This window comes from Dryobates pubescens, chromosome Z (assembly GCF_014839835.1).
Source record: "Dryobates pubescens isolate bDryPub1 chromosome Z, bDryPub1.pri, whole genome shotgun sequence".
In the NCBI taxonomy this organism is placed as follows: Eukaryota; Metazoa; Chordata; class Aves; order Piciformes; family Picidae; genus Dryobates; species Dryobates pubescens.
Window position 1 is genome coordinate 105179434 of NC_071657.1, and position 12664 is coordinate 105192097.

A 12664-nucleotide genomic window follows, 5' to 3' on the forward strand; every position below is an offset into this window, starting at 1 on the left:
CCTCATTCTCCTACTGAACAAGGTATTATTGAAAGTGCACATGGCACATTAAAACAACTGTTGCAAAAACAAAAAGGGGGAATGGCAGAGGATCCTCCAGAAGCTCAACTGAACAAAGCTATGTCTGTTCTAAATTTTTTGCAGAGTTCTGGTGATTCTCAGGAACCCCCAATAATGCACCATTTTGGCTCATTAGCTACCACCAGTGGGGTGCCCTCAGGAGCTAAAGTCAGGGTTCGGGATCTGCAAACAGGTCAGTGGTCTGATCCTTGTGATTTAATAACTTGGGGACAAGGGTATGCATGTGTCTCAACAGATTCTGGACCACACTGGGTTCCAGCAAGATGGGTTTGACCGGCGTTTTCATCATCCTCTGGACACTGCTGCAACAGTCATGCAGATTCCAAAGCAACCACAGAAGGATGTGTGGGTCACGCTTGCTAACGCCCAGGATACACTGTGCCTCTCAGTATCAACACCATTGAATCCTTTCAGCACCTGCCTGGTGAGTGTTCTGGTGAATGGATGGAAGGACATTACCTGGAAGATTGAACCTCTGAACTTAAAAAGATCATTTTAAATACAGTTTTTATGGAATTTCAACAAAACATTAGGAGGACTTAAAAGCTTTCATGGTTTTAGTTGGGAAGGATTTGAAAAGACTAATTTAACACTAGAATATATGGCTAGGTGTTGGAATAACTGGACCCAGTGCCTTTTGAGGGCTGCATTGGAGCCTCCAAAAATTGATACTTTAGGGTCAGTGAAAATGGATTATTGTGTTATGTTTAATGTTACATCAGATGAAGCTACAAATGTTCAGGATATTACCCCAGCAGGGAGGGAGTATAGAAACTATAGTGCCTGGTGTAATCACACTACATTCATAACAATGCCACTGCATCTTATCCTCATCGTTTGCCTGCAGGTATTTTCCTTATTTGTGGGGATAGAGCCTGGCCAGCTTTACCCTCGTGGATGAGGGGAGGACCTTGCAGTCTTGGTTGACTGACCATGTTAACACCAAATGCATCTGATTATTTTCAATCACTTTAGAAAGAGGCAAAAGCATAGCGTTCATGCCCTTGAGAAGGATTGTGATGACAGCATTAATTTCTGGGGGAGGGGAAAAGTCATAATAGCTTCTTTCCTCTCTCCAGGTGTGGCAGCAGCTAAGGCACTAGGTACATTAAATAGAATGGGATGTTGGTTAGCAAAACAGAGTAACGCTTCCTCTCTAGCTTTGAAAGAATTATTGCTTGATGCGGATTCTGTTCAACATGCTGTTTTGCAAAATAGGGCTGCAATAGATCTCTTGTTGTTAGCTCACGGGCATGGTTGTCAAGAATTTGAAGGACTGTGTTGTATGAATCTGTCAGATTATTCAGTCTCTATACATAAGCGTATTCAAGAACTGGAACAGGGAGTAACGCATTTGCAGGCTGATAATGAAGGATGGTTTGAAGGATTGTTTAAAGGACGGGGATTCTCTGCTTGGCTTCTTTCGATTGTTAAAACTGGGTTGTTAAATTTTGGTAATTGTGATTGTAATGTTACTGATGTTGCCCTGCCTGACTAATCTGTTGCAAAGGGCCCTGCAGCAGATGATCAAAGCAACATTTGTAGCAGCAAAAACAAAAAGGGGGAATTGTGGGAGACTGTGATGAATCTGTGGACCTTCTGAAGAGCTCTGGTGAGGAGTTCAATATTGAAAACATCACTGTGTTCCCACGAGAACCTGGAAAGTCCCTGGACTGAATGTTTGAGGATGAGAAACTGCAAGGTGAGATGGAGGAGTCACCTGTGCTAGATAATGAGTAACTATAGCAGTGCTATCAGTAACCAGTCAGAATCTTGACCAAAGTTTGTTAACCAATCACACGCAGCCACACTAACAACATACATACAAATATGTGTTGCTTTGGTGGAATAAACAGAGTCTTTTGTCTTTCTCTATACTCTGCTTGCGTATACTTTCATCGCTTTGGTTGTCACCCTGTCCCTCTACAGCAACAGGGCGGGGGAGAACCTTTTCGATCTACTAACCACATACCCCCTTCTATCCCAGGATACCATTTGTCTTCTTGGCTACAAGGACACATTGCTGGATCATGGTCATCCTTCTATCTACCAGGAGCCAGAGGTCCCTCTGCTCTACAACAGATCAGTCCCCAACCTATACTGATACATGAGGTTTTTCTTTCCCAGATGTAAGACTCTACACTTGTCCTTGTTGTATTTCATCAAATTTCTCCCTGCCCAACTCTCCATCCTGTCTAGGTCCCACTGAATGACAGTAGTGCATTCACTTGTGTCAGCTACTCCATCCAGTTTTGTGTTATCAGAAAGCTTGCTGACAGTGCATTCTGTTCTCTCATCCAGATCGTTGATGAATATATTGAATAGTACTGGTTTCACTATCCTCTGAAACAGGCATCAGTCTTGAAACTAATATAGACGAGACCTGAGATTTAATCTAAGTATAAACCTGGCAACAACTTCACAAAGCCTGCAAATACATTTCCATAATTAATTGTTTGAAAAAAAAATAAAATCAAAGAGTATTTATCTAAATTGTAATAGGACACACAGCTGTGCACATACTCATTTTGGTCATGAGGTTAATAAGGCTTACTCCCAAGTATTTATATATCATCATTATTACAGAATCATTATTTTAAAGGTTATATAAATCAGAATAAAGGACAGTCACTACCCCAGAGATTTTATGGATCAAGTATAAAATAAGACACAACAAAAGCACAGAAATGGAAGGATGTAAGGCAGTAAAAAGAAGCAGCACAAAACTAGTCAATGTGCTTCTCAAGCGCTACAAACAGACTCAAGCCTACCTGTCAAATCTATTCTGGGTACTGCAGAAAAACAGAAGTTATGTAAGGATTTAGAGGAAACTAACTGAGTATCTGCATTAGATGCTCCACTTAAGTAAGACGGTCAAGCAAGACAGCAGAGATTCTTTCCTGCAAGCTCAGGTGCATAATGAGGCTGTCATTACTGGCTGATAAACTGGCAGCCAGCATCTCAACACTGAATACATGACATGTAAGGTGTTGGTATTTGTCCATTAAAGGTCTTGAAAGAGAAAGCTTCTGAGTTTTCCTTGGTGCTATAAAGAACAGGGAGCTAAAGCACATGCAAACCAAGAAAAAATGACAGACTGAAAAATTATCTTTACAGCTTTTTTTGCAGCTTTGTTGAATATAAATGAAGTAAAAATGCATTTGTCAAAGCCAAAGGAAAGGACATTGCAGTAATAAAGATGTGAGTTGATGACAGCATGGGTAAAAATGTCTGTCAGACAGACAGAGAAACCTGTATCTTAAAATGATTAAAAAAATTTTGCAAGACAGATTCCCTACCACAGCATATTGAATACATTTTTATAGCTCAGCTATGTCAACAAAATGAAAATTTACTTAAAATGAGTATTTGGAATAAATTTCTAATACATAAACAGTTAAATCTGTATCAGTCCAATGTTACTAGCAGCTTATATTCAGTTTGACAACTGGATATAATACCTGAAGTCATGTTTCCTATCAATATTTTAATCCTAAACATCCTCAAAATCATGCTTGAACATTTTATCACCTAACAGCATCAATCATTCACATCTCTCATGAATTCAGGAGAATTTTGGAATGAGGCTGTAGTTAGCAGAATTAATAACAGTAAATTTGATTTATATAATCTTTAAAATAATAATTCTTTAATCATCAGGTATGCTAATGAATTTAAAGGTCTTTATTACTTTCATCTTCACTTAAGCTGAGATAGTAGAAACTGAATGAATTTCACATTTTGCACCCACATCCCACATCCTACTTTATCATATTTTTTAAAAAAATAAATTAAATCTATATTAAACTTAATGCTTCTTTAAACTTTTAAAATCTAACATTAGTATGGGAACAGTGAATTAACATAGAAGATTTATACCCTTCAGCAAAAATACCACAAAGCAAAGAATGATCTTTCTGATCCTAAAAAACATCACGCAGTTTATAAAAGAAAATCTAAGACAAGAACCAAAGGTCTTCCATTTACTCTCTGCCCATTGTGTTATCTGTTCCCCTACGTGTGAAGTAAAACCTGCTAATCTGAACCATGAATAGAGCTACAGAGCCACTCAAACCAGCTTTCTGTACCTGGCTATGTGGAGCTATGTTAGTAAAGTACCTCTCTCTTTACATGTGAGAGCAGTCCCAACAGTAACTGAAGCACTATCATTCTTTTCAAGAATATGAATCTTTGTATTGTGTATGAGCATGACAAATTTAAAATATCTACCTGAAAACATATTGGTATAGTTTTGCTGCTATCAAAAAGAGACTCTGGGACATTTAAAACCTGCATGTAGTAATTTTTGCTGTCATTACATAGCATTGCAGCACATAGCTCACTGCATTAAATAGCAAATTTTGAAATGTGATCAAAGCTTACTAGAAAGGTTACTGATACATTTATTGAGCAGGACAATACATAGGCAACTACAAACCCCTAGCAAAACAAAAACATTGGACATTTCCTCCATTACCAGCTTCATAAATTTTTTTTTTTCTCTAGGGATAGTACAGTTTGAAATAGTTATCCTCATTCTTTAGTGCACTGCATTTTACAGTTGTCAGCACCAATTTATAAGGACAAGTGGCATGGAATAATCTAAGGAAAGTCAAGAGGTCCTAGTTTTCATAAAGTAGAAACATGAGACAACTTCTAAAAATAATGTTGTAAATTGCTCTAGATTTACATATAAAGTATCACCTTTCTTCTCACTTGTCTGATGCTAAAACTTGTATTAACCGGCAAATCTCATGTTTCCGAGGTCTACACTGTTCTCTTATAATAGCCCCAACAGACAGCAGTGAGAACAATAATTTGTCAGATTAAAATGAAGACAACTTCTATCATGATAAGCATTTTACAGTGAGAAGATTATTTTCTTATCTTTTTTTAAACATGAAAAATATGGGATTAGCATCAACATAGTTTTAAATGCTTTTGTTACAGGTTTATATACACCTATTCATATAGATGTATAGCTATAACATAGACATATATTAATATATATGTATTATTATTTGAAAATTTGTAGGGCTGAGTTGGAACATTTATTTCTTCCTTGATTTCTCTCATCAAAATATATTTCCCTTGACAGTACAATATTTAATTCTACAGATGCAAATCAAATACCAAGTAGTTTTCAGGTTGTATCACTCTCTAGTATTAGTCCAGCCTGAAAGAATAGAATAGAATAGAATAGAATAGAATAGACCAGACCAGGTTGGAAGAGACCTTCAAGATCGTTGCATCCAACCCACCATCCAACACCATCTAATCAACTAAACCATGCAACCAAGCATCCTATCAAGTCTCCTCCTAAACACTTCCAATGATGGTGACTCCACCACTTCCCCAGGCAGCCCATTCCAATGGGCAATCACTCTCTCTATGAAGAATTTCTTCCTAACATCCAGACTAACTCCTTCCATTACAAAATTTCCCTTTGCTACACAATATAAAAAATTCCTCTGAATCACACAAGCACACATGCTATCTGTAATAAGGAACTATTATCATGGAGAGCTGAACTTTTGGTATATATTAAATAACCTGTTCATATGAGGAAGAATAAACACAATACATTTCCTGATTGCTTAGATCGCAGTAAGACTTATGAGAATGGAAACAAAGCAAAGATCGTTTCCTATCAGAGAATCATTAAGGTTGAAAAAGATCTCTAAGATCATTGAGTCCAACCATAACTCCACTACCGTGGCCACTAAACTATATCCTAAGTACGACAACTACACACTTCACAGAATCAAAGAATCACCAAGGTCCAGGGATGGTGTCTCCATCAGCTCCCTGGGCAGCCTGTCCAACATCTCACCACTCTTTCAGGAAAGAAATTTTTCCCAATATCCAATCTAAACCTCCCCTGGCACACCTTAGGCCCATTTCCTCTCGTCCTATCACTAGTTACTTGAGAGAAGAGATCAACAGCAGCCTCACTACAACCTCCTTTCAGGTAGTTGTGCAGAGCAGTAAGATCTCCCCTCATCCTTCTCCAGCCAAAACAAACCCAGTTCTCTCAGCTAGTCCTTGTACAACATGCCCTCCAAAGCCCTCACCGCCTCGTTGCTCTTCTCTGGACACCCTCCAGGACCTCAGTGTCTTTCTTATACTGTGGCACCCAGAACTGAACACAGTACTCAAGTAGTGATGTTGCCAGGGGCACAATCACTTCCCTTCTCCTTCTGGACACACTATTTTTGACATCCCAAGATATTACCGATAATATACTTAATCCAACATAACAAAGTACTTCAAAACTGGTCCTGAGTTTAAAAACTACTCAGTTTCTCATCTCATGTATCACCACACCTGATGTTCTGGGAAATTATTCTACCTTAAAATCCCCATGAGGCTTTTTATTGTACGAAAAAACAGAAAGAATAATGGATTTCATTCTTGCCTGTGGGAGAGAAGTATCTTTTGGAAAACTGATAACACTTTAGTTATTTTACAAGGTCATGTTACACAATATTGAAGGCCAAGCCTTTTAGAGATAATATATGATAGTGATATAACTAGCACTAGTCTACAGATCCTCAAAATTACTAATTGCATCTCTACATTGTAAGCAAGCTAAAGTGGTCTTCCAGAGTGTTCCTGATATATGCACTTCATAGTCTAGTTTACATAGGCTATAAAGAAATTAAACCACAAAGAAATGTCTTAATTATTAAATAAGTAAACAAATTTGAATATATAGGAGATCAAAACAAATCTTCATAATGCTGTACCTGGGGTTTATTATTTAAGCATTGTTTAATAGATTCAGTAGAGAGGAGGAAATCCACAGGTAAAACTTAATAGGGAGGATTAACAGTGAACAATTGTAGTTGAGAGGCATGGCTACCAACATTAAAGTTGTTCTTGACAAAATACTATAAACTGAGAAAATCTGACAGTGTTAGCAGGTAGTATAAATTAAAGTTGTTATGTTGTGCCCTTAGGCACATTTATTGCAAAGATAGGCAACGACAGTTAAAGTGCTCTGAATAAATCGTTTTATGAAGAAAAGATAAAATAGATTGAAGCCATAGACAAATTTACACAATGGTTCATTTGTACAGGGCAACAGAGCTCAGTCAGATGGAGAGAAAATAAGCTGGTAATGGGCCATTTCCCCAGGGCAGGCAATGGTGAGGGCTTTGCAGCATGGTTTGTTTACAGTCAGCCTGTAAACAGGACTTTAATGCCTTTCAGGCACCACATGTGTATCACAGGGTAAAATACAACTGTCAACAATTCACAAACATAACTGAACTTCTAGGGGAGTATACAAATTTTTTGCCTATTTACCATATTCAAATCCCATTATAAACAGCTCCCTGATATGACCTTTACTGGAAAAATGTCAGGATTTGAAATGTAGAGACCTGAAGTAAATAACTCTTAGAGTCCTTTTATTCCCTACTGAAAAGCTGCTTCCTTATTTTAAAAAATGCTTGCCTAGCTTTTTTGAAAGAATGACCATCATCTTCTTATAGTATACTGCTATATTATACACATGAGAAATTATAAGTAAATAACTCCAGCACTTAATTTAAGACTTAAAAAAAAAAAAAAAGAAGGAAAAGAAAAAGACAGTTACCTTTTCAGAAAATCTTTCTGAAATATGAAGGATGTTGGTTGTTTTGTTTCATTTTCCAGAATAGAAAAAGAGAATACATCTACTGCTTATAGACACTTCAGTGACAACAGTTTGGGAACATTGTAACAGAAATAGTCATTCTTGCTGCAAATGCTACCATTTTGTCATAAATTCATCCCTAAATAATGCAAGGCAGCTAAATTTAATAAATACCACCCTGTCCTTGAAAAACATTGATTTCACTTACTTGAAAATCTTTCTCTTCCAGGATCTTTTTCCTCCACCTGACAAGGAAGGCAGCGCAGACATACAGGTGAAAGTGAGAAAAACCCTCTGGTTCAGACTAGGAAAAAAAAAAACATCATTCTTTCAATACACAACTAATACTCCTGATCACAATATAACCTAAGCACATTTTCATGGCATCCAGAGATAGCTACAAATGTCCAATATTGTCTATTAGCTTATACCTGGCATAATACACTGTCCTGTCTAGCTCAGCATTGTGGCATGAATATGTGTTTCATCTCTATTACTAAGAGCAAACTCTACTACTCCTAGAACTTTTGAATTATAAAATGAAAAATGGAAATTACTAAGCATTTAAAAAAATACACTACTTGACTGAATTAGAGGTTTTTACTAAAGGGAAAAAATTATGTATTATACCACAAAACAGCTACAACTCACATTTGTACTCAGATTTACAACATTCTCTTCAAGTCAGCAGATTCAGTCACTTCATAAAATCCCCTCAAGAAATTTAAGATTTTATAATGCAAAAGAATAGAATAAACTGAAATAGAATAGAATAAACTAAAATAGAATAGAATAGACTAAACTAAAATAGAATAAACTAAAATAGAATAAAATAGAATAAATACAATAAATAGAATAAAATAGAATAGAGTAAGTATACCTAAGACTTCAGAAATACTTGTGATCCTTCTAAAAGACTCCACTGAGTTCTCTCATAGTACCAAATTAATCCCAGATTTTGCTTTCTGTACCACTGAAGAAATAATTACATTTAAATATCAATGTGATGGCTGTGAATTAATGCTATACAAAATCTCATTAAAATAACATTTAAAAATATTTATAAAATTAAGCCACATAATATGACAAATGCTGTTATCTAAATGGTTTGGTCGTAACAACCCCATGCAGTGCTACAGACTGGGACAGAGTGGCTGGAGAGCAGCCAGGCAGAAAGGGACCTGAGGGTACTGGTTGACAGCTGGCTGAACATGAGCCAGCAATGTGCCCAGGTAGCCAAGAAGGCCAATGGCATCCTAGCCTGTATCAGGAACAGTGTGGCCAGCAGAAGCATGGAGGTCATTCTGCCCCTGGACTTCAGCACTGGTTAGGCCACACCTTGAGTATTGTGCCCAGTTCTGGGCTCCTCAATTTCAGAAGGACATTGAGTGTCCAGAGAAGGGCAGCGAGGCTAGTGAGAGGTCTTGAGAACAAGGCCTGTGAGGAGAGGCTGAGGGAGCTGGGATTGTTTAGCTTGGAGAAGAGGAGGCTCAGGGGAGACCTTATTGCCGTCTACAACTACTTGAAGGCAGGTTGTAGCCAGGAGGGTATTGGTCTCTTCTCCCAGGCAACCAGCAACAGAACAGAGGACACAGTCTCAAGCTGCGCCAGGGGATGTTTAGGCTCAAGGTGAGGAGGAAGTTCTTCACAGAAAGAGTAATTTGCATTGGAATGTGCTGCCCAGGGAGGTGGTGGAGTCACCATTCCTGGAGGTGGGATTGGATGTGGCACTTGAAGCCATGGTTTAGTTAGTTATGAGGTGTTGGGTGATAGGTTGGACTTGATGATCTCTGAGGTCTTTTCCAATGCCATTGATTCTATTTATAAGATCTAATTGTAGCTCTTTAAACTTAAAACTTAAAACAATTTTCTTTTCATGTTCTCTATTGGTCATTTCAAAACTGGGGGTTACTCTTTGGAAAAGTAGTGTTCTGATGAAATAAAGTGAACTGAAGAAACTTATTATGTAAAACCTTCCACAATAGAAACATTTATGTTATTGCTACTTCACCTCGCAGAGCACAGTATTTAAAATATTTCACATAACGTTTATAACAGTGCAATAAAGTAACTTCACTGCTTTCACAAATGGAGAAGAAAAGACACTTTCCTGACTTTCCTTCTTGTCCTCCACCTTGTCTTACAGAAGTGCATAGTGTACAAGCAAGGAGCTGGTACAAACACCATGTTAGCAACTACAGAAACTATAGACCACCCTGTCCACCAAATCAGTGACAGAAAGAAAACAGGTAACCCCAATAATTTCAAGGGAAATTTTACATTTTAAAGTCTAGTTGGAACTGAAAAAAAGAATCAGTAAATTTTGGAACCAGAAAAGGAAGGTTCTGATTATAAAATCACTCTACTTGAATATTATTTTAATAAGTCTAAAGACTTATTAAGACTAAATCAACAGACTGTACAAGAAAACAATATATTTACCAGAAGCCAACTTTGAAGTATGTGCTGTCACTGGTGAAGAATTTCTGGCATAGTAAGAAACAGCTCAGTTCACCATTACCTTGTGAACTATGATCTGGTTTTAGTTCTACTTCACAGAACGGGTAATGGAAGAGCATGGCACCAGATTGAGCATTTTCAATCAAACAGGAAAGCAGAGAGGGAGAAAAATGATAGCTATGGGATGGAGGCAAATGAGATTGGATAGAGATTTCCAATCAGGTAAAGTGCAAAAAATACTGCTGAAGGCAGACTAAGAAAGAGGGAAACTATTTTTGCAGATTAAGAAGTATAGGTGTCGTAGTTTTAGGCTATGCCTTTAAAATTTTGTTACACACTTAACAGGATGGTTGGAAACTTATCCAGTTCCTCATGCAACTACATGAACACCATTCTTGGTCTGGAAAGACAAATCCTGTGGAACTCCAGAGAGAATTGAATCAGACGACGGAACTCATTTCAAGAACAATCTTGTGAAAAACTGGGCCAAAAAGCACAGCATCGAGTGGATATTCCACATTCCCTACTATGCAACAGCTGCAGGAAAGATTGAATGGTCCAACAGTTTGCTGAAGACCACTCTCAAAGCTATGGGGGGGTGGATCTTTGAAAAAACTGGGAGAAACATCTAGCACAAGCAACTTGGCTGGTAAATAGTAGAGGTTCAGTGAATCAAGCTGGACCTGCGCACTCAGATTTGCTACAGAAAGTAGAAGGTGAAAGAGTTCCTGTTATCAGAGAAAAGAATTTGTTAGGCAAAACTGTTTGGGTATTTTCTCCTTCAGGAGAGGCTAAACCTGTCTGAGGGGTGGTTTCTGCTGAAGGCCCTAGTCACACTTACTGGGTAATGCAAGAGAATGGTGAAATTCAGTGTGTTCCACAAAGAAATATAACTTTAGCTGAGAGAGTTTAAATTCAGAGTGTTGTACAGATACAACATTACACCCAAAACAAGAATCCATGAGGAATCTACAGTGCACATACCCTAAGAACCCTGAGAGCCCTGAGTCACCTGAGAGTCCCTATTCCTTTTCTTTGTCTTGTCTGCAAAGAAACAGACTGTTTTCTTGTTTCCTGATTTTGAACTTTTTAATCATCTACATCTGAGATAGCCAGAATGGACTGTGAACTTTATTTACTCGTTATTGTAGATACTGGTTTAGATTAGATGGATAGTACTAGCAGGCAATGGAATTGTTTGGAAGGGGTGGACTGTGGTAGTTTTAGGCTATGCCTTTAGAATTTTGTTGCTGATTTAAAGCAGAAAAGTAAAAGAATGTAAATAAATCACTGTTGGGTGTAAAAAGGAAAACCAAAGATAATTCTAAATTATTCCATTGGAGAAATAACTGCTATAAGACTGGCTGTACCAAAATAATCCTCCTTCTGATCTCTTCTCTGCTTGCTTTGCTAGGGAGAGAAATACAAATCTGCTTCTGCCTCACCTTGGCTGCATTGTTTTGGTGACGTTCTAACAGCTACAACTACTTTTTTCTCTGCTCCTTTCTCACTCTTGGGACAGGGGTTGGGGAGGCAGAGGGACAGCTCCCCTGGTCTTTGACCAGGGAGGGGGTTTGTGTTGTTTGCTAATTGTACATAACTGTAAATATTGTAATTACTGTATATTTTGTACATATTCATAATATTCCATTGTAGATTGCAGTTTTGCCTGTAAATACAGCTTCCATTTGCTTCCAACTGAGTTAGTCTGGCAAAGTTAATGTTGGGGGGAAATCTCCACAGCAGGAAGGAAATTTTCATTTAAAATAAAAATTATTATTCAGGGTATTTTATGTATTGGATTATCTGTTATCATCCCTGAGTATAACAAATGTTTACATTTCTTAAATTACATGACGTGAACAAAAAAGAGGGAACTAAAGGGAACCTGTTTTGTATATTCGTATATAAATATATACTAATCCTGCCACCTTCTCATCAATTCTTCCTCATTATATCTGTTCTGGAAAAGCATAGGGAGGAAGGGGGCAGGATTAAAGAAATCTGCCTGAAAGCAGCACTTTAACTCTCAAAGTCAATTTGCACTAGCTTTTGAGAAAATTGTTTATTTTGCTCTCATTGACTTACAAAACAGTGTTACACAGGTAGTCAAATTAGATCAGTGCTGTGGGGCTTGTGCAGACAACAGCCTAAGATTCTGTTTTTAAGACCAAGAATTAACTCTATTAGCACATAATAAATTATTCCATAGCCAGAAATTCAAGATAAAATGCTTTAAAACAAACAAACAAACAAACAAACCCCCCTGGAAACTAAGGAAGCTTTGAGGAGTAGCAGAAAAATCATCTGGAAGTATATAAGATTCTGTACTTTTTCTGGTCAACCTTTCCTTTTTTCCCTACTATAATTTTCTTCAGCTTTTTTGAATGAAACCAAATAAGATTAAATATGCAATTCATTAAAGAAAAAAAAGCACATCTCCCTATAGATTTGAAAATTCATCACGCTCCAGAGATAAGT

At 37.5% G+C, this 12664-nt stretch overlaps 1 protein-coding gene across 2 annotated transcripts in view; it reads right to left on the reverse strand.

Moving 5' to 3' along the window:
- The window catches only part of TBC1D22A (TBC1 domain family member 22A), a 166539-nt gene that overhangs the window by 38788 nt on the left and 115087 nt on the right, over positions 1-12664 (reverse strand). Inside the window, exon 12 of one of the 2 annotated variants that reach the window (XM_009910194.2) lies at positions 7932-8027. The exons of the other annotated variant lie outside the window; for it this stretch is intronic. Within the exon in view, the coding sequence (XP_009908496.1) occupies positions 7932-8027 (96 nt within the window). The remainder of the gene's footprint in view (positions 1-7931; positions 8028-12664) is intronic. 2 annotated transcript variants of the gene reach the window in all.